This window comes from Dendropsophus ebraccatus, chromosome 1 (assembly GCF_027789765.1).
Source record: "Dendropsophus ebraccatus isolate aDenEbr1 chromosome 1, aDenEbr1.pat, whole genome shotgun sequence".
In the NCBI taxonomy this organism is placed as follows: Eukaryota; Metazoa; Chordata; class Amphibia; order Anura; family Hylidae; genus Dendropsophus; species Dendropsophus ebraccatus.
The window spans coordinates 144,469,530-144,496,320 of record NC_091454.1 but is presented as its reverse complement, the minus strand read 5'-3'; the positions used below and the strand labels follow the sequence as shown (position 1 = coordinate 144,496,320).

At 40.3% G+C, this 26,791-nt stretch overlaps 1 protein-coding gene across 1 annotated transcript; it reads left to right on the top strand.

Annotated features, from left to right (window-relative positions):
• Nucleotides 1-495: 495 nt before the first annotated feature.
• SEMA7A (semaphorin 7A (JohnMiltonHagen blood group)) lies at nucleotides 496-25,400 on the top strand. Its single transcript, XM_069981218.1, has 14 exons — nucleotides 496-615; nucleotides 9,627-9,766; nucleotides 9,858-9,890; nucleotides 10,719-10,814; nucleotides 11,891-11,981; nucleotides 12,333-12,455; nucleotides 13,542-13,678; nucleotides 14,688-14,860; nucleotides 16,258-16,366; nucleotides 17,341-17,533; nucleotides 19,242-19,357; nucleotides 20,792-20,946; nucleotides 22,238-22,287; nucleotides 23,496-25,400. The coding sequence occupies exons 1-14, from the start codon at nucleotides 516-518 to the stop codon at nucleotides 23,828-23,830; spliced, it is 1,851 nt and encodes a 616-aa protein (XP_069837319.1). The 5' UTR covers nucleotides 496-515; the 3' UTR covers nucleotides 23,831-25,400.
• Nucleotides 25,401-26,791: the final 1,391 nt, after the last annotated feature.

Below are 26,791 nucleotides of genomic sequence, written 5' to 3'. Positions count from 1 at the left end.
AATGGAAGTAAATTGCAAATCTCTGGCAGGTGCCAGAGCAGTCTTGCTTTAGCTTACATAAATGTTAAGCTGTGCCATGTAATGTATATAACCAGCTTACACCTAATCCTGCTCTGTACAGATCACTTTTTTAGCAATGTTCTCATCATCACAGACAGAATAATAGAAAAAAGGTGATACCAGTATATAGACAGGTACACACAATAGCTGAAGCACACAGTTCAGTCACCCCATCCCTTAGGAATGACAACTGGACAGGTCACAGAGCGTGCCCAGAAAATGATCCCATGCTTTCTTTAAAGCATTTCGCTAAATTCTGTTTAAAAACCCTAAGGCAAGGTGACTGAAAAATGAAATAAGTAAATGACAATTAGAAAAAGAACATGTTTTAGTATCTGGTTTTAATTATTAAAAAAAAAAAAAACTCAGCAGCATACCCAGCTTACACCAGAGGGAGTCACATCTTCATTGCTGTCATCATTGCTCTTCCTATTTCAAACATTCAGTATCACATCATGAAGCAGCTCGTACGTGTTCTCCTGAATCTCTGTGCTTTGCTTTCTATAAGCCTTGCCAGCATATGGACGGATCCCAGATTAACCCATTATGGTGAAGGTAAGTGGAGTATATACATCACACTGCCTACAGATTCTATTAATGTTTACAGGGCTGTCAATGTCATGGACGGTACATCGCAAACTGTATACAACTCTCTGTTCTGACAGCTGTGACCATTATGTTTCTTTCTATAATACTGATGTAATTTTTATTGTACTCATATGGTCACATTTAAAAGTATTTCTAAAATGTATTTTACCTGTTAAGAAAGACATATTGACCAGATGGTTGTAATCTAATATGGGATTAACACACAAAATATGTAGAAGTGGTATTATCCTATTTAAATGACTGTGGCGGCAGATTATTCTTTATTTGTGGCCATGCTGTACTTCTATCAACCCTCCACTGTATCCCGTACCTGAAACAAAGGCAGGTTTAAGGGGGCATATGGGGCACTCTTCTTCATTTATTTTGAATAAATCATTCGATGACCTACAGCTGAATCAGAGCAGAAATAATTACATCAGCGCAATGTAAGGAGTAGTTTACACACTCAGATTTTTTAGCACATTTGGAAGCAGAACATTAAAAATATAATACAGCCTAATACATGGCTAATAAGCTTAGGATTGGGTGCAATCTATGTTTTTTTTAGTTTTCATTACAGTTTTATAATGTCTTTTATTACAACCTTGATCTGAAAAGTTTCAGTTCCCCTGGTATCGGGATTTTTTTCAGTAGTAATGTTTGTTTTGTATGGAACTTTTATAATAGTCTGATTGTTCTTCTGAAATGGGAAATGGAAATGTGTCACAAGTAATATCTACGTAAAACGTATTTGCATACTGTACATTTTGTAAAATTATACCACTGTATGTGCAACACAAGTATCCCCCCTCACACACACACAATTCTTTTTTTTTCTATGCTTTTTTTTTTTTAATTGCAAGGTTATTTTTAAGTTAAGTAGAATAGTAAAGTGAATCTGTTGGCGCTATATGAATAAAAATTTATATTATTGTTATAGGACAATTTTCAATGGAAATATTTGCTCATTTGGTGACTGATGCTAGGGGAAACATTATCTACTGCTTGATTGGTTTCATTGAGTTAGTTGTTACACCATATGGTTCTAGTTGGTGGTAGGCTCTGTGAGCCAGAGCAAAGATAACCATCTTCTTTGGTTGCCCATATTGTGTAAGGCTATGTTCACACTATGTTTAAGTGTCCGTTGCATAGCAACGGACACTGTTAAACTGCTGGCTGCCGGGCTGCATTGAGTACATTCCCTTTTTACTATTGACTTGCAGGTACCGTCATGTGTGCCAGCAAATCAACTAGCCATTCACTGCAATGTAATGTGCGGCCACCGCCGCACATTACATTGTGTGAACAGCTAGAACAGCTGGAAATAATAGGCAGGTACATTATTTCAACGCCCATTCTAAAGAACGGACGTTAACATAGGACTGTGTTAACACAGCGGGCGGCATTGCATTGACCTGCAGTAAAGAACGGACACTGATTTCATTGCAATCAGCGTCTGTTCTTTACTGAAAAACAATGTAGTGGCAACATAGCCTAACATTGTAACTCATGTAAATGGGTCCTATGCAGTACTAAATTTGTGCTGCAGTGAACATGACCAGAACAATATATAAAAAAATCTAAATTGGAACCAAAACAATACTATACATTGCTTGTTCCATACATAATCTGCCATGTGATCTGGTTCTGTTCCAGTATTAATTGTTTATTGTCCTCTGTATACAAGCGAACAAGATGATGACATAACAGGAATTGGTAAAGAATGTGATGTTGAAATGGTCAAAATTTAGCAGGAAACAAGTTTCTTTCATTTTATGATTAGATACAGTTCACATCAAGTGTGGGCCCAAAGTATGGTATCCTTGTCAAACTGCTCCCAATATTAACCCCATTAAAGGGGTTTTCTATTATAAATGATCAGTATCAGATGTTGCTAGCACCAGGTGGCTGTGTGAGCCTACTGCAGCTGAGCTGTCATACATTGTAGTGGGAGCTGAGCTGCAGCTTCCAGTAGATAAAAAGCATTTTTTCCTTTTTTTTTGTCTTCTGCTCTAAAATAGCCTCATTTTGTTGGTGGGCAGTGGCACCTAGGCGGGGCTTCATGACAGGTGGGAACTCTACCCACCTGGGAGATGGAGCCCAGCTTCCATGAAGCCTCACCTGGATGACACTATCCATATAGGAAAGTGGGCCCAATTGCTGGGAAGTCCCACCTAGGTGCCTCTGCCCACCACAAAAATGAAGGGATTTTAGAGCAAAAAGAAGACTCAGAAGACTTAGAGGGTACACACTATGGAATATACGGGGAGAAGTTCTGGCGGATTCCGTCGCTTGCACCCGCTCGCGGCAGCGCACATCTCCGCCCCTGCCATTTTATGGATGGGCGGAATCGGCCTGGCCATAGAATGGTGTCTATGGCAGGGGCGAAGATGCGCGCCACCACGAGCGGGTACGAGCGACGGAATCCAACAGAACTTCTCTGCGTGGATTTCGTAGTGTGAACCCACCCTTATACAAGAATATATTACATGTGCAGCATCTAAGCTTGTGGATGATACAGAGAACAGCACGTAGGGTGTCACTCACTTATGACAATATCACTTTAGGGTGCGTGCACACGTACAGGATCTGCAGCACATTTGATGGCGCAAATTTGAAATCTGCAGCTTCAAATCTACTGCAGATCCTGTACGTGTGAACGCACCCTTGAACATATTTTTTATATTTTCTATTTTACTATCTATATTATAAAACAATCCTAAAATCTTTCCATTTGAATTCTTATCACCAGGCCTGGTAATAAGCCGGCATGTTCTGGCAGTGTCGTCCTCCTCATCACAGTCAGTAAAAGGTTTACAGTGTACAGTGACACTAGCAAATAGATAAGAGAGGATCAAGCTATTCACAATAGCTAAAGTTCAGAGCTTAGGCTCCATTCCCTGTACAATGACTTCTGCTAAACTCATGTTGTGAAACAGGGAACAAATTGTGAGGTGAATTTGGAAAAAAAGTATGGTGAGTATCGTGTTTACGTCATTTGCCATGTGGTAAAACTGACATGTTATGTTGTTATAATCGTATATATATATAATAGTACAGTCATTTCAAACTCTGGCCCACGGGCCAAATCTGGCCCATGGTGCCATTATTTTTGGCCCGCCAGGCAATTCAGAGTTTGAATTACATCTGGCCCTCCATGGCTACTATAGACTATGAGACTATGGGGGAGGCCTAGCTACTATATGAGACTATGGGCAGGGCTAGCTACTATATGAGACTATTGGGGAGGGCTGGCTACTATATGAGACTATTTGGGAGGGCTGGTTACTATATAAGAGACTATGAGGGAGTGCTGGCTACTGTATAAGAGACAATTGGAAGGGCTGGCTACTGTATAAGAGACTATGGGGGGGGCTGGCTACTATATAACATACTGTGGGGGAGGCCTGGCTACTATATAAGACTACTGGGGAGGGCTGGCTATTGTATAAGAGACTATGGGGAGGGCTGGCTACTATATAACATACTATGGGGGAGTACTGAACTCTGAAAAAAATTCCAATGAAGTACTCAATCAAGAGTCTCCACTGATGCCCCCAAAAAATTTAAATATGCAAAACAAGAGACCGTGGAGTCTCGGTCGAGTCTCAAAACACGGGATAGCCAGATATCTCTAGCCTGTTGCCATGGGGTGCCTCCATGATGGGGAGAGCACCACACCACCCTGATAGATAGCCCCTTAAGTCCCACTCGGTTGCGAGTAATGGAACATAAATAGGGAAACAACAGGGTGGCCCCTTTTTGTCAACGTCTAACTCAAGGTGTGAGTATTGCGAGAACTGAGTTCAGTGATTACTGTGTTTTGTTGGTTGATTTGTCATTGCCCCAACCAGCCAGAATCCTGCTCCACACTGATGAGGGGCAAATACCCCGAAACAGCTGTCTGTGGATGGATGCCTGCCTTGGCAAGCCCTTGTCATGATCGCAATACTCGCACCTTGAGTTTGACGTTGACAAAAAGGGGCCACCCTGTTGTTTCCCTATTTATTTTCCAATACTCGCAACTGAGTGGGACTTAAGGGGCTATCTATCAGGGTCGTGTGGTGCTCTCCCCATCATGGAGGCACCCCTTGGCAACAGGCTAGAGATATCTGGCTGTCCCGTGCTTTGAGACTCACAACCAAGGCTCCACGGACTCTTGTTTTGCATACTATGGGGGAGGCCTGGCTACTATATAAGACTACTGGGGAGGGCTGGCTACTATATAACATACTATGGGGGAGGCCTGGCTACTATATGACACTACTGGGGAGGGCTGGCTACTATATAAGAGGCTATGGGGGAGAGCTGGCTACTTTATGAGACTATGGGGAGGGCTGGCTACTATATGAGAGACTATGGGGGAGGGCTGGCTACTATGTGAGACTACTGGGGAGGGCTGGGTACTATATAAGAGACTATGGGGAGGTCTGGCTACTATAAAAGAGACTATTGGGGAGGGCTGGCTACTATATGGGACACTTGGGAGGCTGGTTACTATTTGGGCACTGTTAAGAGGGCTGGTTAATGTGTTGGGCAATTTTGGTTGGGTTGGCTACTACATGGGGCAGTATTGGGGGGGGCTGTTACATGGGTTGGGGTTTAGACATGGCATAGCAATATATCATGTCATTTATCATAGTGCACAGTGCTGGGAGACGCACACCACTGACTGCTCTGACAGTGCCAGGACCGCCGCATGCGCTCTTAAATAAATATAAATGTTTGCCCGTGACTTTGTCCAATTTTTTTATTTTGGCTCACTGTGTATTTGAGTTTGACACCCATGTAATAGTATATGTTATAGTCTATGGTGAAAGGGTATGTGCACACTAAGCAATAGGCGAGGAATTGAAGAGGAAAATTTTCTGCTTGAAATTCCTTACCTATTCAGCTCTGGCAAAATAAGAGCAGAATTCAAGCCCCATTGACTTCAATAGGATTCCTCTAGCGGAATCCACCAAAAAAATTGATGTCAATTCTTGAGTTGGAGCCGCACGCTCCATTGTGTGAACTGTCATGTTCTGTGCGGCTGCTATTTAATGAAAAACTGACATGTTAGTTTTTTGTGCGGCCGGTTAGAATTGTGCGGCCGGTTATTCATGCACATGCAACGTATGTTTTGTATAAGTCACGGCCGTTGTTGCAAATTGCAACAACGGCCATGATTTCTACAAAACATACGTTGTGTGAACATGGCCTATGGCAGTGTTTGCAGTGGGAAGCTTATTGGTAATATAACCTACTAAACTAACTGAGCAATGATTTAACCTTATAAGGTTAAACTTCTCAAATAAATACTTCCTTTTTAAGGTATTATCATCCTGTAATAGGATATCCTGCTTTACAACACACCCTGTGTGAGCATCAGAGTGTACATCACCTGGTATAAGCAGAAGTTCTGTTTTTCCTCTTCTCCTTTTGATCTTAGTGGCTCAGTATCTCCTAGTTTTCCTAGTATGCCCAGCAATGACGTAAGTGTTGGAGAGTGCAGAGGTGGCAGTAACAGCTGTGTCTGCTGGGGCCTAGAGGCTTTTCTGCCATATACATAAGTAATGCTATTGTCGTAAATAGCTCATGGTAGTTAGACTTTTATTACAGGGAGCAACAATACACCTTTCTATTCTAACTAAAATATGGTGGACAGTATTACAGGTAGAGTGCTACATAAAAGATTGTCCAGTTTAAAAAATATATTTTTTCATATACCCTATTAGGAGATTCTTTAGTGAATAGCATGGGGTCATTTGTAAATGATCTTTTTTATGTGGCCAGAGAGAAGTCTCGTACCCTAGAAAACATGTTCTTTACTATACAAATATGCCATTAGTTTTAATGGGCACTGTGTAAGGTCTTGTTCACATATGTACAGGAGACTTTGACTGAGGGCTGTGTAACAGCTCCCGTTCAGGGAAGACTATAAAGGTTTCCGCTGTGTTTCCATCTGATATCCATTTATTTAGCAGAATTGGACCTAAGGAAAAAAAAAATACTGTTAGCAGCATGTTCATATTTTACGGGCGGAATTTCAAGCGGATTCCGCATGCATTTTGATGTGGAATCTGCTTGAAATTCCATGCCGATTCCTTAGTGTGAACATACCCTCATGGAGATATCTTCTAGAAAGTGCTGTCTACATTTTTATACAATTAAAAAAAACTCCAGTATAAGCTTTTGTAGTGTATGTTTTGTCTGAATCTGTAGGTCAGATTGTCTCTTTTCATTTTAGAGTTCATATTATAATACTATCAATGTAGGGAAACAGCTGTCAGGGATGCAAAAGGTGCAGCCGCAAAGAGCTATGTATGGCGGCAGATGAGGGGGCCCATGTTTCTACAACATTAGGCAGTGTTTGCAGTGGGAAGCTTATTGGTAATATAACCTACTAAACTAACTGAACAATAATTTAACCTTATAGGGTTAAACTTTTCAAATAAATACTTCCTTTTTTAAGGTACTTACATCCTGTAATAGGATATCCTGCTTTACAACACACCCTGTGTGAGCATCGGAGTGTACATCACCTGGTGTAAGCAGAAGTTCTGTTTTTCCTCTTCTTTTTTTGATCTTAGTGGCTCAGTATCTCCTAGTTTCCCTAGTATAGGGCGGGTTCACACTGAGGAATTCTCGCAGATAAATTCTGCCGAATTCCGTTGCCTGTACGCGCTCACAGCCCGTGCCATAGACACCGTTCTATGCACAGGCTGATTCCGCATTCCGCCGAAGGAATTTACACGTCAATTCTTTCGGCGGATAGCGGAATCAGACGAACCGTAGAATGTTGTCTATGGAGCCGGCGGAAAGGCGCATGGCCGCGAGCGCGTTCTAGTGACGGAATTCGGCGGAATTTATCCGCGAGAATTCCTCAGTGTGAACCGGCCCATACCCAGCAATGATATAAGTGTTGTAGAGTGCAGAGGTGGCAGTAACAGCTGTGTCTGCTGGGGACTAGAGGCTTTTCTGTCATGTATACAGTATAAGTAATGCTATTGTTGTAAATAGCTCATGGTAGTTAGACTTTTATTACAGAGAGCAACATTACACCTTTCTATTCTAACTAAAATATGGTGGACAGTCCAGTTTAAAAAATATTTTTTCATATACCCTATTAGGAGATTCTTTACTGAATAGCATGGGGTCATTTATGAATGATCTTTTTATATGGCCAGAGAGCAGATCAGTAAGTCTTGTACCGTGGAAAACATGTTCTTTATTATACAAATAAGCCAGGCATTTTAATGGGCAGTGTTTAAGGCCTTGTTCATATGTGTACTGGAGACTTCGAGTTGAGTAACATATCCCGTTCAGGGCAGACTATAAAGGGATCCGCTGTGGTTCCATCTGACATCTATTTATTTAGCAGGATTTGACCTAAAAGAAAAAAAACTACTGTTAGCAACATTTTTCTCCAGCCAGGATAGACAAAATCTTGGCTATAGCCCCACCCCTTCCCTGAACAGAGCTCTGACGCACATGTAAACATGTGAGATGTAGCAAGGATGATGAACAGTCACTGCCAGGTTTATGGTCAGCTTGTCAAGGGACCCTTCTAATGTGCAGAGATTGTCCAGAAAATAGTGAAAATTGGACTAGTATGCCAGTGCAGGCTCTTCACAACATGTATCCCTTTTTCATGTTTTGGGAGTCGGGTTTGATAGTATAAATTTCTCTTAAAAACACTGTAAAACCAAAGTCAGCTAGTTATGGATCACATAGCTGTGGTACATGGGGGGGGGGGGTCTTGTCCGGAGCCGCTCGCTTCACTGTGTGAACTGACAGGTCCTTCTGCGGGCGGAATTCATTGAATTCCGTCCGCAAATAATGGACCTGTCAGTTGTTTGCGGTGCCGTATGGGAACTGGCCAGAGCGCATACGATGTGTGTACGTTCCGGCCGGGATCCCATAGCAAATAATGCTATGTTCTACCCCGCAAATCTACGGCTGTAGTTCTGCGGCGAGAACTAGGGCCGTAGATTTACGTAGTGTGAACATAGCCTTACAGTGCAAAAATTACTGGAACCTAGTCACTAGCTGACTAAGTTTGGGCAATTGAAGTCAATGGGAGCTGAGCCTGTTCATGAACATATACATCATCTTCCCATTTTGACAGGTTGCTGGCCTCGGAAGGCATAATCATAGGGTAAACCTTAACTAGGGAAATATGAAAGCATGTGCTTATGTTTAATAGAATGGGATAAAGAGAAAAGTAAAGGCATTAGTACTGTCCAAGCTGGAGTAGCAGTAGTAATTTACAATTCTTTACCCCCAAGTAACAAAATAGCGCTACTTTAGTGGCTGATAATAAGCTCTGTGGTATGGAGAGAAACCCAAATAAGGAGAACCAGACTCCACTTTTTGTGGACAAAGATGCTACACTCATGAGCAGGTGTACTGTCACACAGAAAAGATTGCTGGTTGCGACATGAATTTGGGATGGAAAACATATTCGGGACACATTTAATAGAAGAGCACAATTTTTTCGTGTAAGTCATGCCTTAGGCCTGTCATCAGGAGCCGAAGATTACGATGTTCCTGTTTCTTAGATCTTGTAACAGTAATTGGCTAGTGTGAATGGAGAAGACGATGAATGTCACACTACATAAGTGAGGACAATCCAATTTACACAGGGCATTGCTGCCTAGCGCACAGCTCTCATTAAAGCAGCAATGATATTCCCTGTCAACAGCAAAGATTATGAGCAAAAAATCTTCAACACTCATTGTTCGGATGCACCGGTGATCATTCACCACAGCTGGTTCCATGTAAGCGGGCATTTATTTGCTGTTGTTTCCGCAGCATGTATTGTACAAATGTTTCTTCTTATACTGTATATACCTGTGTGTATTTGTAGAACAAACAATACCAGGTCTATGGCCTAGGGACGCAAGTGATTTTTTGATGATATACACTATATATTGCTCTTTTTAGATGTCTCAGCAGTTCTGTTGGTTTCTTAATACTTTTTATTTTCCCAACAGGTGAAAGGTCTTTTCCTCTGCCTAAAGAGGAGGCACATGCTTTCTTCTACCTATCAGAAGATAATTCTTTGTACGTTGGAGGAGAAGAGATTTTGTATCACTTTAATTTAAAGGCAATGAAGGATTACAAGAATTACACGGTATACGTCTCTTCTCACTGTTATACAAGATAACACAAGATAGTATCTATGTATCCATTAAACTGAAGGATTTATCTACATTATTTTTTAGATTAAAGCTGAATCTACTCGCTGCCAAGGAAGGGTAAGTTACTTGCCTTCCAATAAATAATCATGAAGTCTTATACTCATGCCCAAAACAGGAACCTTATAGCATACTGCCAGCACAAAAAGCTGCATGATCCCAGTCAGGCTCAGGCCTCCAGTCTGTAAAGGCCAAGAAATATACATGAAATCTCATAGAGGCCACCTAAAAATAACTATTTGTATTTAGGTACCAATACACATTAAAGTTGATGAAGGTGGACAAATTTAACTAAAACAATCATTCACTGAATTGTAAAGTGCTGCGGAATCTGTTATCGCTATACAAATAAAAAGTATTATTTCTATTCACTGGGTGAAATCTAACAATGTTTATATTAGCTGACCAATAACAGATCATTATCTGAAAAAAAAAAGTTGCTGTGTTATAAATTTCCCTCCAGTAGTTACTACTGTAGTTCTTAACTGTGTTGGCGTTGTTGGCTTTTACACAACTGATCTTTTTGTGAAAGCGATTCCTTCTCTGTGCTGTTCTTATAAGGATGGAGGCAGATAACAAGGGATCAGATCCCTGACAATACATGATGGAGAACAGCTCACCTTGTCCCTATCTCTGCATTGTGTCCTCAGCCTTTGGGCCAGTTCACACAGCGTAAAACTGGCGAAATTTCGTGCCGGAACTCTCTGCCGTGGAATCCCACCAGCCTCCATGTCATACAGGCAGTCTATGGGAGGGCTTGTGCGCCTCCGCTCTCTGCACTTCTCTGCTCAAAGAATTGACATTTTAATTCTTTGAGTGGAGAGGAGCGGAGAGAGGAGGCGCACAAGCCCTCCACAGCCCATTAAACTGATTTTCTCTTATTTGCAGCCGTATTGCAAGAATGATGTAACATTTGTGGGTCAACTATTAGGAAAACTCACTGTCTGTGGTACCAACGCATACAGTCCTGGCTGCTGGGTCATGGTACGTATTAGCAATACTTTTCTTTGACTTATCTAGCAGAAAAGTGGCAGAGCCAAGCTTATTGGTGCTATAGGTTTAGTACTGTTATTTTTTCACACTCCCCACCAGACTTGCTGTGATGCTCGCTGTCGGTGTTTTCATAATATCCAATGACATGCCACTCTCAACAGAAACGGGAAACCGACTGGCCATTTCCTATGGAAACAGGAATATCAGTGGATGTTATTAAAATACTGACAACGTGTAGAGCGGGGGAGCAGAACAAGTAAGTACTGTATACATTACAGACATGTGCCCTGCAGCCCCAGCAGCATGGCTAAGTATAAATTTTTCCCCGGGTAACCCCTTTAAGTCTGATTTAAAGTATAGAGTCTGGACAACTTCATTGTGTCAATGTCCAAGAGGCTTGTCATAAAGTATGTCACTAAATCCTGTTAAAAGCAGCTTAGACAGAAAGGCTGTCTCCATAATAGTGTACTGAAAATACAATTACAAAAAATGTACAATCAGAAAATAGAAACAGTTTAGAATATAGAACATGTTCCAGTATCCAGCTCTGCAGTATCGGTCGGGTTAACTTCACTTAATTTTAATTTAAATGTGGGCACTTTGGGTGTGCCCCTACTCCAATTAGCCATAGAGCACAATGTAAAGTATGGCCAGGAGCAGTACTTTACATTGCATACACAGGCTATCTTGTGCGGCCGCTGTTCACTGAATTGCTTCTGCACAAAATAGACCTGTCTATTATTTTGTGCAGCTGCATAGAACACCGGCCATAGTATATACAGTGTGTATACAGGTGTTCCATTCACTCTAGTGTGATCTCACACTGTAAATAAACAGCGGCCGTAACGTGAACGTGGCCCTAATCAGTAACAACAAATCGAAGTGATATATTCCCTTTAATGTCCCTATTGGCTGCTAATGAAGGAGCATCTATGAGGTTGACTTAACATTCAGATAAGTTTAATATTTATTTGGATGTATTTTGTTAACTTTGATTCTTATATATGAATAAATTCTAAAAATTAAGATGAGCTCTGCAAACATAAATACATTGATCTGTATTTCAGGAGAATGAGACATTTCAAAAGCTTACATATTCTTGGGCTCAACAATTGGCTCCTCGCACTCCAGTGGATAATTATAACATTCTAATCTCAGGTGACTATTGCCGAAAACTTCATGTACCAAGTATAATGCACCCTCTTCCAGTTTAATTTCCTTTATGTGAATGATTTCTCTGACAGCCCTTTACTTATCACAATGTTATTTTTCAATATGTCGCTTATGTAATGATTCCAGTGTGTTCTAAAGCATAGCACCCAATATTATGTCCAATAGAAAAATTATAAAATAAGGTCTGCTAGTTTCTCCCCTAAAAAGCACCACCCTTGTCTATGGACTGCATCTCATATTGAAGCTCAACCCCAATATCTTTCTATCTGTATATTAGCCTAGCTATTCCTGCACATATATCCATAAATTTATATATGGAAATAAATAATTTTTCAGGAAGCGAAGTATACTCTACATTGGCCCGAAAATCCAACAACGGCCTGAGTGTGATGATAACCACTTTCCGCAAACTCTATGGCAGTGATCAGCTGTTATACACAGGAGATACATTCTTGAGACGTAAGTAAAGATTTAAATGCAGAACAGTACTACATGGACACTGATAACATTATGGACAGAAGGTCGGCTGTAATATACTCAATTTATTTTATGTGTTTCATTGATTATCTGTATCTGTGCAACTGAATCCCTGCCCCCCCACCCCCCACCCCCAAGCCTCAAGCCTCAAGTGAAAAAGTGAATCTTGCACCTTTTTTTTTCAGTTCCCTTTTTCTCTTTCTATATAAAGGTGGTGGTGTACATCCCTTTATGAAGGGGAAATTCAGCCAAAAAAGGTCACATAGATAAAGTCCCTGTAGGTGGACTACTATTTTCAGAACAAGTGGGTTGCAGCTAATATACTGCATTATAATCTTCTGATCTATAATCTATAATATATGACAATCATTAATGATTAAATGTGCTATATTCAAAGTTGCACTTATTTTCTTATACATATGTATATTACATGTAAGGGTACAGATGAATCATATAAATAAGAGAGAGATAATACATAAGTAGGAGGGGATAAAACACAATTACATACAGTATTAGGCGGTGTTCACACGGCCGTTCTGTGACCTTGGCGTGTCACAGAACGGCCGGTGTCAGTGAAAATGATCCCGGCCGGATGATCTTCATTTGTGCTGAATTGGGATGCAGACGCATCCGTGTGTGCCCGCATCTCAATTCACCATTGAACACAATGGCCACACTCTCCATTGTGTGACCTATCAGACTTTTGCAGACGCTATTCATGTCAGTTTTTTGTACGGCCACTAGCCATCCGGTCAGAGTGTACACTATGGGAGAGATTTATCAAACATGGTGTAAAGTGAAACTGGCTCAGTTGCCTCTAGCAACCAATTTCCAAAGAGTCTGTGAGGAATGAAAAGTGGAATCTGATTGGTTGCTAGGGGCAACTGAGCCAGTTTTGCTTTACACCATGTTTGATAAATCTCCCCCTATGTGTATACACTCCGGCCAGGATTCCCTCTAACTGCAGTGCACGTAAGTTGTGTATTAATTACGGCACATTTGTGATTAATACACCACTTACGTTGTGTTAACATGGCCTTAGGTATTATTCTGTGTGTTTTATATTAGGTCCAAAGTTCGTGAAGTCTCTAGTTGTGGAGAAAGAAGACAAAATACAAAACAAGATTCTTCTCTTCTTTACTGAGGATAATACTGAGTCCAGAACAGTGGAGAAGAGGTTGCCTATGGTGGCGCAGCTTTGTAAGGTGAGATGGTTAATGGTGTCCTGTACAGGATGGAAGCTGTGGATATTAAAAAGATTGCTATTAACGATTTAAAGTATCACTGTTGTTATAACTTTCCAAATGTTAATCATCAGTAGATGTGAAATGAAGCAAGTTTGTAAATTTTTGTTGTTATCACGCTGTAAAACGAAGCTGAACTTACCAGAAATCCAGGTCCAGTTTCCTGAAGGCAGCTTTTTAGTCTTGTGCTGGTTGAAAAAAACAGACTAAACACAGGCAGTCCCCCCAGTACAGAGAGTCAGGGCTCAATGTGTCCATCAGTCAAACATCTGCTTTCTCTGTGAGTGCTCAGATGGCTTGCAATACGCAGGACTTCCTGTGTTTAGACTGGGGGAAAAAAAGAGTCCGAACACAGGAAGTGCCGTTTTTTTCCATTATAAAAAAGTAATGAATGTATATTGCAAACTTACTTTATATAAAATCTACAGTTTTTTTGTAGATTTTAAAAGTTATAACGACAGGTACACTTTAAGTTATTTACCTTGCTAAACACCTTTATCTTTTCCACCAACCATATTGTGTTACAATGTTATATTGTGTCTAAAACAACCCAGAATCTGTCATTTTATTCACTGTGCTTTTTATTTCCTATAAATGACATATTTCTGAACCATTCACTAAATTTCAGCAGTGTATGAACATAGCCTTTCTTTGTTTTCAATCCACTCCTGGTTTGGTAGCAAATACTGTGTGGGAACATAGCATTTTAGAGTGATGACAGGTTTGGTAATTCATGAAACTAAAATTAAATACATGATAAATTCCCAAGCATAGAGAATATAAGTGTTCTGAACTTGTGGGAAGAACAGTATTACATCGTATGTCTACATTATTTCTTTATACACGTACACTTCCTTTTTGGTATACAGTTTGCCTTATGTCAACATTTTAGTTTGTTTCATTATGTTTAGTGTTGTTTTCTTACAAAATTTCTTCACAACGACAACAATCCAAATTTTTGCTTCCTCAGAGTGAAAGCGGTTCAGTCTCAGCTAATACCCGCAATGTATTTAGTACGGCGCTGAAATCACGAATGATATGTGGAAACCAATTAACTGGCCAGTATTATCCACACCTACAAGACATCTACTTTCTTCAGGGAAAAACTGGAAATGTGATTTTTGGACTTTTCAAAAATGCATGGTAAGATTCTTGAATATAGGTCTAGACACATGTAGGCCTTGAGCATTGGTGGCATAATAACTAGAATAGACAGAAAATGCCCATAGTAATCAGATAAATCACCACGTCCAGGCTATGCTCAGTAAAATAATACCAAAATATGGCCATTATTTTGAGTAAAAATAAAACAATGTGTGAAAAGGTGGGATTTTTTTTTTGCAAAAGCAGGTGGTAAATAATAGGCATGTTCATTATTTTGATGGTCATAATCTATAACAGCCATTATTCTATATGGTGTGTGCACTGTCGGCCAATTTCCCATTGACTAATTGTTACCTAGAAAGTACGGCCATATTTTTAAAGAGGATGTACGTCTTTCTGATCCAGGGATAGGGTCCGTTTTTTGAACTGCGGCCTTCTTCCCATGTACGGCTCCGTTCTATTCACAGGTACTGGGCCGGAGCTGAAGCAAGGAGGCGGGCCGGCCCGCCCCCAGTGACGGGGCTTCATTAGAATCAATAGGCCGCGTCATACAGGGGCAGGGGATTCCGCCCACTGGGGGCGGCCCAGCCTGCCTCCTGTGCTTCAGCCCCGGCCCAGTACCTATGGATAGAACATCACCGTACACGGGAACCAGGCTGCGGTTCAAAAAAGGACCGCAGCACTGGCTTCCCTGTGACGGCGCCGTTATATCTTTGGGTCAGATTAAAGAGGACGTACCTGGTGGTACATCCTCTTTAACTCATTATTACATCCATTATTTTTTACTGTATGTGATTAAAGCTTCATTCTGAAATTTGCAGCTGAAAAAATCAGGACCCTTGTAGCTAAAGGCAATTGCTCTTTTTTGTACATGCACTACATGAGGATTATTGTACATACACTACATGAGGATTATTGTATATACACTACATCAGGATTATTAAGTGTTAAATAGAGAACAGAGAAAGCTGTAATATGACATGTTTTACTTTGTTATTTTAAATACATTTTCTCATTACAGAAGATGATGGCATACTCTATATTGATATCTAACGCTCAGTTTAGTGGGGATCATCTACCCTAAGAATACAGGGTCCACAGAGTGAATGGTGTTGTGCAATGCTCACTGCACAGATAGTGGCTGAGTATGAAGCTCTGCAGGAAAAAACTCTCAAGGAGCCTCAAAGTCAAAGCAGTGTTGTGTTGGCAGTTTGACCCCAACTAACTAAAACGTAGTGCCATGTCCTGGGACTAAGCCTCCATTTCCTGTAATGTGAATAGTCCTTTAGAATGAGAGAACTGGAAATCACTCTATAGCTGCCCAGTTGATCTGTTAAAACCTGATAGCTGGAATCTGATTGATAACTGTAGGCAGCACCGCTGCTTCCTTTTTTCTCTGTCACACCATACTAGATAATGTTTTCCTTTTGCTTTAGGGATCACAGTGCAGTTTGTTCCTATGAGGTTGAAGATATTGAGCTTCTTTTCAACACTTCAAGCTTGTTTGGTTCCTCTAGAAAAGACTTAAAGATTCGCCCTGGAACGGTAATACTACTAAGCTGCTTATCTATTGTTAAGTTAAGGTGAACCCCTAATTCCAATCTCGATAAAAGTTTTTTTGTCACAATATGTGAAGAGATTACAGGTACATAAGATTCTATTTTAAAAAAAGACATTGTAGCCTATTCTAAAGTTAAAAGGTTGTCCAGGAAAATTGATTTTTCCCCTATCCACATCTCTGTACCGGGCCCCACCGGCTCTGTTAAGAATAGAGCCGCTTGTACGGTGCATCATCGCTTTTACGGCGCAGCTCTATTTATTTTCTATGGAGCAACGGAAAAACAGATTACGCCGGAAGAGCGATGTACTCGGCTTTTTTCGTTATTCCTTAGCAATGAATAGAGTCGCAGGTCGTTTGCCAGACCCGTGGCTCTATTCATAACAGAGCCAGCGGACCTGTTACGGGGGTCAGTGGGGGGTACAGAGGTCAGAACCCCCTTGACCTTCAACTTTTCCCCTATTGTGTGGATAGTGGAAAAGTGATTTTTTGGAAAACCTCTTTAATGCCTGGTTGTATAATTGCATACATCTGAATATACATTGGTGGTATGTGTTGGCAAACCAGCAAAACAGTATGCTGTGGTATACCCTCACCAGATCCATTGATTTTAATGGGTCATAATGTAACATGGTCTAGTAGTGGCTGTGTTTGGTCCCTTTCCAAGTATATCAGTGGATCCAGCCCAGGTATGCCATGGTATATAATACACTGATACAAAATTCTGCTTATAGTGGTAGCAGGTCCGATGGACACTCAGAAGACAAGCACTTCCATCAATCATTAAAACAATTGGTAAATGATCTAATAAAAACCTATAACACAAATGCATTTCACTGTGTAACTGAATATTCCTAGAAGTACTGCATCATATAAAGTTACCTCTTTGCTCTACTGTCCGATTTGTTTTACTGTTTTTACTAGTTTTTGTATTCATCTCCACATTATGTTTCATACTCAGTGCCTTCCACCACCCCAGATGACTCCTGAAGAGACCTCAGAAGAAGCATCCAACTATCCAGAACTGACAGATTGGTTGTGGCCATCTGGAAACAAGACTGTGTTCCAAAATCTAAACCTCTACAGCAAAATAGTGGTTGATGAGATTACTGCAGTAAACCAGAAGATCTATAAGGTGCTCCTATTAGCCACAGGTAACACAAATCAAATACATGTTTAAATCCACATGAGCTGTCAGTACTTTGGGTGGCAAAAGGGGCACTGATAGACAGGGATCACCTTACTTATGCACTGCCCAACTGTCTATAGGGGTAAAGCAAGTTGCTGCAAATCCCACCCTGCAGTGTACACTCCAGTTTCCAGGGGAAACATACTTAAAGGGTTAAAGCTTAATGTCTTCTCTCTCTGCCCTTCCTGCTTGATTGACACCTTGAGTCCCATGAAGGGTCAGGTATGGGAGGGGGGAGTTGCTGCACTTCATGAGCACTGTTCGTGGTTAATAAATTAGAGAAGAAACTTCCAGAGATGGTTCCTGCATCCATCAGACATTTAAATATAATTTTGAAAATGGGAATACCTCTTTAAAGGCTATGGAAACCTTTGGATGCAGTTTTTATTTGTGCAGTAAAAGCAAGGTGCAAAAACATTTTTCATATGTTTTTTGCTTAGTTTCTTTTCTGCTACCTGCATCTTTTGACATCACTGACTGTTAAGGCTGATCACATTTCACATTTCAATTGAGGATTAATTTAGGAGAGGAGTAAATGTAAAGGGTATGTTCACACTAAGTAAATCAGGCGGAATTCTGCGGTGGAACTTTCCACTGCGGGATCCCGCCTTCCTCAGTGAGCCATAGCCCGTCTATGGGAGAGCGCACGCTCCTCCACTGCCGCCGCTCTCCGCTCAAAGAATTGACATGTCACTTTCCACAGCAAAATTCCGCTTTATTTACTCAGTGTGAACATACCCTAATAGTATGTTCACTCTGAACAATAGGCAAGGAATTTCCTGTGAAATCTGCGCTTAAATAAACGCGTATTCCGCCTGAAAGTCCGTCTGTAAAATATGTACAGAGCAATGTCCCATTGTGTTCAATGGTATTTCTGCTATGTTGTTCACGTGGTGGAATTTACACGCATAATATTTCACAGAGGATCCGCTTTCCGGATATGTCAACCATTTTTGGGCGTATTCCACTGGAGAAATCCCAAAGAAGTGAATCGGGTTTTGAATTTTCACTTTCCGTAGCGCGGAATACGTGCAACTTCACAGCACGGAATTCTGCTTTAATTCCTTGCCAACTTCAAATCCTCACCTAGTCCTCGCCTATTGAACAGTGTGAACATACTCTAAACAAGACAGAGAAGCCCGTAGAAGAGAAACTAAGCAATAACTTTTTTTGCACTATAAGGCTGGGTTCACACTATGTATATTTGAGGCTGTATTTGGTCCTCAAGTCAGGTCCTCATAGCAACCAAAACCAGGAGTGGATTGAAAACACAGAAAGGCTCTGTTCACACAATGTTGAAATTGAGTGGATGGCCGCCATATAACAGTAAATAACGGCCATTATTTCAATACCACAGCCGTTGTTTTAAAATAACAGCAAATATTTGCCATTAAATGATGGCCATCCACTCAATTACAACATTATGTGAACATAGCCTTTCTGTGTTTTCAATCCACTCCTGGTTTTGGTTGCTATACAGCCTCACAAATACAGCCTCAAATATACATAGTGTGAACCCAGCATTAAAAGTACAATGCATTAATAAAAAATGCATTCAGATTTGGCTTTAGCCTTTGACAGCACAATCTCATATATTTGTAATGATATTTAGTTGCTTGAGAGCTGGGTAGATAAAAGCGTGTTGATATACTATTTTATTCTTATTGTCCAAGATGATGGAACTGTACACAAGGTTGTTGAGTTAGAGGATGGCGCTTTAAACATTCTTAATGTGATCCCCTTTAAACAAAAAGGAAAACTGCAGTTCATGGAACTGGATCCAAAAGAGGTGAGTAGTGCCGCAAATGAAGGATGTGATAAGCGAGGGGTGCTACAAACAATGATGACTCAATAGTGTAGAATTATATGTAATATTTATGTGTCATGTTAAAGCGATTCTATACCCACAATCTGACCCCCCCAAACCACTTGTACCTTTGGATAGCTGCTCTTAATCCAAGATCTGTCCTGGGATCTTTTCGGCAGGTGATGCAGTTATTGTCCTAAAAAACAACTTTTACACTTGCAGCCCGTGCCAAACGGGAGTATCTGTGCCCTAACTTTGCACCACCCCTCTGTCCCTCCGCCCCACCCCCACCCCTCATTAGGAATGCCACTGGAACATTTTCTCCATGCTGAACATTGCACAGGTCCTTAACGATCCAGGCCATGTGCCGGGCTGACACAGCTGACGAATAGTAAGCAATCTGCCTGGAGCATTTCTAATAATGAGGAGGGCAGGGAGGAGGGACGGAAGGGTGGTGCAAAGTTAGGGCACAGATACTCCCGTTTGGCACAGGCTGCGAGTTTAAAAGTTGTTTTTTAGGACAATAACTGCATCACCTGCCGAACGGACCCCAGGACAGATCTTGGATTAAAAGCAGCTATCTGAAGGTACAAGCGGTTTGAGGGGGTCAGATTGTGGGTACAGAGTCGCTTTAAGGCTAGGTTCATTCTATATTTTTGCAATCCGTTTTTTTTTTTCATTTCTTTGGCAAAAAACTGATGAAGAAATGGATGGAAAAATTGTATGCATTTGTGTGCATGCGTTTTAAACCGTTTTTCCCACTGACGTCCATTATAAAAAAAATGAATCAAAACGGATCCTTTTTTTTTTAAACGTACACAAAAACGCAGTCAACCTCACTTTTGTGGCCCCTAAAAAAAAACCTATCCATTTTGATCAGTTTTTTTATAATGGAAGTCAAAAAAGGATCAAAACGGATGGACACAAATGCATTTGTTTTTCCATCCCTGTTTTTGAACCCAGCCTTACATGGGCAAAGGCATGATCTCATACTTTTCATACATATTATAATGAATGATCCTATCTAGATACGGCAAATCATCCTCCTGTATTATTTTACTAATCAAACCTGACTTTCTTGATTGATCTCAGTTTCCAGAAGGATGTAACTATTTAGGCTTTGTGACTCAACATATTCCAAGAAATCCACTCCAGTATTTAGACTTCTCATAGTAAAGTCATACCTCACTGCTAGCTTGTAATATAATAGTGTACTATACAGTGTAATATATTCCTTTTGTTTATAGATGTGTCAGCACATGTGGGGTGTTGCTATCCTTCGGCAAATAGAGGTTTCATTGTATAGTAATTCATGCAGTCTGGCAGGATGTGATTCATTTAAGGAGGAAAATGTCTGGGTAGTAGAAGTGCTTGGTGGGTTTCTGACATACTTTGTGCTGTTACTGTATTTTGCAGCATGTCGTGTATATGGGAACCACTCGTGAAATTTCCGTACTACCACTGGATGACTGTACTGCCTACAATACAAGCTGCACAGACTGTGTTAGGTCAAGGGACCCCTTCTGTGGGTGGGTTGAAGGAAAATGTGAATCAGTTCTAAAGCATAAAGGGTAAGTCATACAATGAACCCTAGGACACACTCATTATGATACTCAGCCCAGCTCTATGAATAGCACAGGAATATGGTTAGGCCAGGAAATGAGGCACTAATTGGACAAAGTTTATTAACTGTTTAGCCTTTCAGATTTTTATTCTACGTTTAACAAGGTTTCCTTTTACAGTGTCCATATGTACATACGTATTGTAGACAGTGGCAAAGAAATCTTAATCGTTTTTGGAATTGTATACCTACAGTATACCTGCCCTACTTTAGGTGGCACATTACATCTGCAGTCTTGCTGCTGTAGTGCAGGGGGAAAAGGGTTAATTAAATTAGTCAGCTTTGACCAGTGACTTCCACCTCTGTACAGCTATAGCTAACACTTGTCACAAGTTTTTTTTTTATACCTTTGAATTTAGCTTGTAGATGGTATTAAGTTAAGGTGTTAGCAGAACTCTGTCTTACTACTTCCCCTAAAAGTAACCGCACTTATTCCTGTCACAGCATATTAACCTGTTAAGGCTCATTTAGTTTTACATTTTCTTCTTATTTTTCTATTGATTTAGCTATATGCCTGTGTTTTTTTGTTTTTTTTTAAACGGCACCATCTTACAGTACATTTAATTTATTCATTATTTGTTAGTTATTTTATATTGTTTTCGGTGTTTTTTTTTTTTTTTTTTTTACCACTGTTTACATTGCACTTAAAATACAGTAACAAAATTTATTGGATCATTTTTAGACTTTGTTTGGGTGTGCAGTGGGAAAGGAAAGGGTGAAATAGCAAATCCGCCATCTTTTTGTTATTGTTTTTTATTTAATGCTGTCGATTTTTTTTTTTTAAAATATATTAAAAATCTCAATTTCTCAAGTCCAATGAAGGGACCTTCTGAAGTTCTGTGTGTGTGTGTGTGTGTGTGTGTGTGTGTGTCGGGAAGGGTGATGATTAGACAGGGAAAGATCTCTGCCAACCTCCTTAGATACTAAAGTTGCTATTGACCTTGATTTCTGAGTGATTTAACAGCTAGAATAAAAGGATTTTTGATCCTACAGTTACACTCTGTGCCCAGTTGTCAATATCAGTCTGACGTCTGGGCAGAACATCTCCGTTGTGGTCACCATAATGATATACTGCATTGGTGCATACAGTGAAAGTTTAGCTAAGAGTTAACTGACAAACATAGGAACTGTAGGAGAGCCATTGCATATACCTCGTGATGTGGGATTTATCTGAAAATGGGCAAATATCTGTTTCTTATATTTATTTCCCTATAGCTAATATATCCACTCCCTCCTAACAGGTCCATAGTGCAGAATCTGGAGCAGGATGCTGCATGCAAAGATGAAAAGGGTGAGTATACATCGTTTTATATATGAATATAAATATCCAGTGTGTGTAAAAATCTAAATGACAAGGGCCAAATCATCATGGCTAGACGATTGGGTCAGAGCATCTCTTCAAAATGGCAGGTTTTGTGGGCTTTTATTGGAGATTAATACCTACTAAAGTGGTCCAAAGAAGGACAACTGATGAACTAATGACAGGGTCCTGGGCCCCAAGGCTTAGTGATGCACATGAGAGGTAAAGGGTAGCCATCTGCACCAATCTTACAAAAGGGCTACTATGGGATAAATTGCTGACAGGTAATGCTGGGTATGATTGGTGTCAGAACACACAATGCATTACTACATAGGGCTGTAAAGGCACAGACCTGTTGAAATGTCTATGCTAAACCCATCCATTCCCAAAAGCAACTACAATGGGTGCAGCATCTAAACTGGAAAATGGTAGATTATAGACTGGTCTGCTGGATCCCATTTTTTTTTACATCAGGAGGCAACAATAGTATTCCTCTTCTGGCAGTGAGAGTTGGCCTGATTTTAATAACCAACAGTTGTTTATTGCATGACTTTATAAAGCACTCAGCAGATTGAAACAGATTTGTCAATTTGAATTATACTTGATTTTGTGCCCAAAGGTGGTGCATCTTGGTGTAGAGTGTAGCTCATTTATTATGTGTTTTACACAATTCCTGTGCCTTACCGAAAGATGGGGCATGACTGACTGTGGAGGTGAATGACGGGGCTTAACATTTGACACTGCACCAATTGTCCCGAAATGTATTCATAGAAGTAAATTTGAGCAGAGCCACACTTACAGAAAAAAGAGCATGAGAATATGCTTAGAAATTAATTATTTTATTAAATCTGGCAAACAGCTCAAACTGGCACTCCACCAGTCTGATATTGATGACCTTTTCTGAGGATAGGCCATCAGTAAATTTAAAGCCCCTTTACATGGGCCGGTTATCTCTCAAATGAGCGTTGATAAGAATAATAGTTGCCCCGTGGTAAAAGGCTAGTTATAAGCCAATGTATGTGGAAATGCTTGTTCATTGGCTGCATTTTTTCAGGCCTAAAAATCATTCTTATCAGCTGTACATTGCCTTGTATAAATGCAGGGCGTTCAGCCAACAGTGAAAGAATTCAAAGGCTGCACAAATAATTCAGACCTGCTATTTTTTTTTAATTATTATTTTATGTTTTTACTTCCCTTAGAGTCAACAGCAGAGTCAACATCATTGTACCTAAAAGGAAATCGGCCTACTTCCTCTAATGGAGTGTATTTTTTGACATGCCCAACAATGTTAAAGCATGCCACCTACATGTGGAAAAATGGTGACAGAGAAATGGGAAAATGTGACCCCAGCAATGACATCTGTGAGCTGATTGTCAATGAAGTCAGCTACCCTGGAGAATACAAATGTATAGTCAAGGAAATGGAGACAGAACGTGCGTTATTAAAGTATACATTGCCGGAATCAAACAGTGCTACAAAGCCTCAGTGCTTGTGGCTTCTGGGATTGACTATTCTATTACTGGTGTTAGCATGACGTATGCATATGTCTTAGGTGCTTTGCTAATTATACTGGATTTCTCTTAGTTATCACTGTTCACTATATATAGTTATGTTCTTTCATAACATATGGACTACTGGAGTCTTTTCCATACATAAGGGAACATTTTCGATAAGTGAAACGTATTTTAACTGAAAATATCCTCAGTTTTGATGCCAGATTTTGAAGCAATTACAGCTAGTTTTACCTCTCCAAATAGTTTTTCACCGACCTTGTTTCTCTCTTTCGGCTTGATATAGTGCTCCATGAGTATGTAGCAGATAGTGTAATCTCTGACATATATGTCCCATTTATTTGCCCTATCTTTCATTAAGGAAAACTTCTGAGCCCCCTGGTGATTAGGAGAATGAGCAGGAAGAAGTGCACAATTGCGTGCTTCATTTCCCTGTGGTTAATCACCTCCGTCCAACAATCCCATAGACTTATAATGGAGATGTAATCTGTACATAATTTTCTGACTGGATAGGGTACTGAAAGCCAATTCTGGACCCACTTTTGTTATTTTTATTGTCCTCTCGAACACTGAGCTTCAATGATTTTTATTCATGTGCAAATTAGGTTGCATCCTTTACACTTGGGAAATGTGCAGAGAGACTTATTAAATATCATATTTGGAGAACAGAATAAGAATCCAAGGTATATATATTTATGGTATATAGTCAGCAACAGATGTTCTTGGAGACTACTGGTGTATTGTTTTTCTGCACTTTATGGGGGAGATTTATGTGTGAGCTGCTGGTCATATGTGATCCCCCCGCCAGAGTCCTCACTAAAATATACACTCCAGCTCAGCACTAGCAAAGATTTCATCTACAATTTACACTTCTGTGCAGGGGTAAATTGTAGCCACCTCTTTCCCAAACTGGGCAGCCTGCACCTGACACCTATCCATCCATCTCCCCTAAATCTTAACTGTGGAGCCATTGACAGATAATTCAAATAACTGTGAATTTCTTAGTAACACAGAACTCTGTGTTCTTAATGTGAATTTTGAAAGGATTGTATTTCAAAGGGGTACCAACTCTCATTAAGGAGAGTTCCTTCAAAGGGATTGTACAAAAGTCTGTAATTTTATGGCAGTTTTTTTTTAAGGTGTGTGAACATAGCCATAATGGGGGACATTTACAAACACAGCACCCCTGGCATACAGCAAGGAGAAAGTGCGGATTCACCCCTTCTCCCTGGCGGATACCTGCCGTAGCCCTTGCTCCAGGGGCATAACTAGAAATAGCTTGGCCCCATAGCAAACTTTTAATTGGGTCCTGCCCCTTCCCAACTGACCACTAAGCTGTCAAGTGTAGTCATGCCTGCATAACTGCAAGCACTTGCCAGGGGTGCTTTCCGTTAAAGGGACATTTGCAGATCGCGGGAGGCCTGCTCTGCCACCTGGGGCAAAAACTTATGACAGCTCAGAGGGCCTAGTGTATTGCAGGAGCAGGCCATGGGCCCCCTGATGCCACGGGCCCCATAGCAGCTGCTATGGCTGCTACAGTGGTAGTTATGCCCCTGTCCTGCTCGTCTGATGAGTGGGTAGGGGACGTGACAAATTTGTTCCTGCATTATATGTCCAGCAAGATATTCTTAATGATAGCTTAAATTAATGGCAGCTACTTGACAGTGAAGTTTCATAGACTGTTACAGTCTCCAGGATCTTAAAGGGGTATCTGATTATCATAAGAGAGAGGGACAAATGCTCTATTTAACTGCTGGGGTTACAGGTAAGACAGGATAGTAACACTATGTATACAAATGATATGGGGATACCCCTTTAAGGATAAAATCATACATAGCCTTATCTGAATGCATAGCATCTTATCTGTAACTCCAGCAGTGAAATAGAACGTTCATTAACTTGTCCCTTCCTGTAATGATAATGAGATGACCTTGCTCACTGTTTCCTGGTCTATACTGCAAAGTTGGCAAGTGAGCTACAGACAGCAGGATATATTAGTCTGTTGTGACTACTTTAGTTATCCGTGTTAAAATAGATTTTTTTAAAGTATTTCTATAATAATATGTTCCTTTTTTTTTTTTTTTTTTTTTTGCTTCATGTGTGGATAGTGTGTTACACTCAGTAATAAAGGATCTGTAAAAAGGGTTGCTTAAAGGGGTTGTCCAGGATTAGAAAACACACCGTTACTTTCTTGCAAACACAGCCCCACTCCTGTTCCCAGGTTGTGTGTGGTATTACAATTTAGCTTCATTTGCTAGAACTGAGCTGCAAAACCATACCCAAACTGAGAACAAAAGTCTTGCTGTTTCTGGAAGAAAGTGGTCATTTTTTCTAAGCCCGGATACAACTTTAATTATAAATTTAAAGTTTCTCTGAATTTTCGCAAAATATGTCTGGCTGTGTCTTTGTGGTTTGTGGTAGCCACTGCAGATATTTCTTTCTTAGGAAAATGAAGGTTTATCAAAACTACATATATTATGCTATGACCAAAGAAGGCGTTCTGTACAGCTGTGATAATAACTATACATTTACAGTTGTAATATTTTTGGCAGCTTGCAAAATACTGCTGATTTCCTGGGTTCCCAAAATATACTGTTGTCTACGTAAAGGAAACCACCATGGCACTCTGTATTTAGCTTTACCGCACATACAGAAGAAAAATGTTATCTGTTAGATAAATAAAGCAATGTTTACTCGATGGCTACATACATTTTATTTTTTGAACTGTGGATTTTTTACATAAACAAGCCTGTCAACCAATGTCTATGTGTTTTATAATTTTCATCGCATTGTGATTTTGAGAAGGACCAGACCTCATAGAAGAATTATGGGTTTTCTAAACAAGGCAACCTATCTTGAGGTTCTCTATCTATCTATCTATTCATATATATAAGAGAAATTCAGAATGAATGCAGCACTCGTGTAGCGATGAATGTGGTGCCAGGCGGTATGCTTGAAAAAGCTCTCAGTGTGGAGAGCGAAAC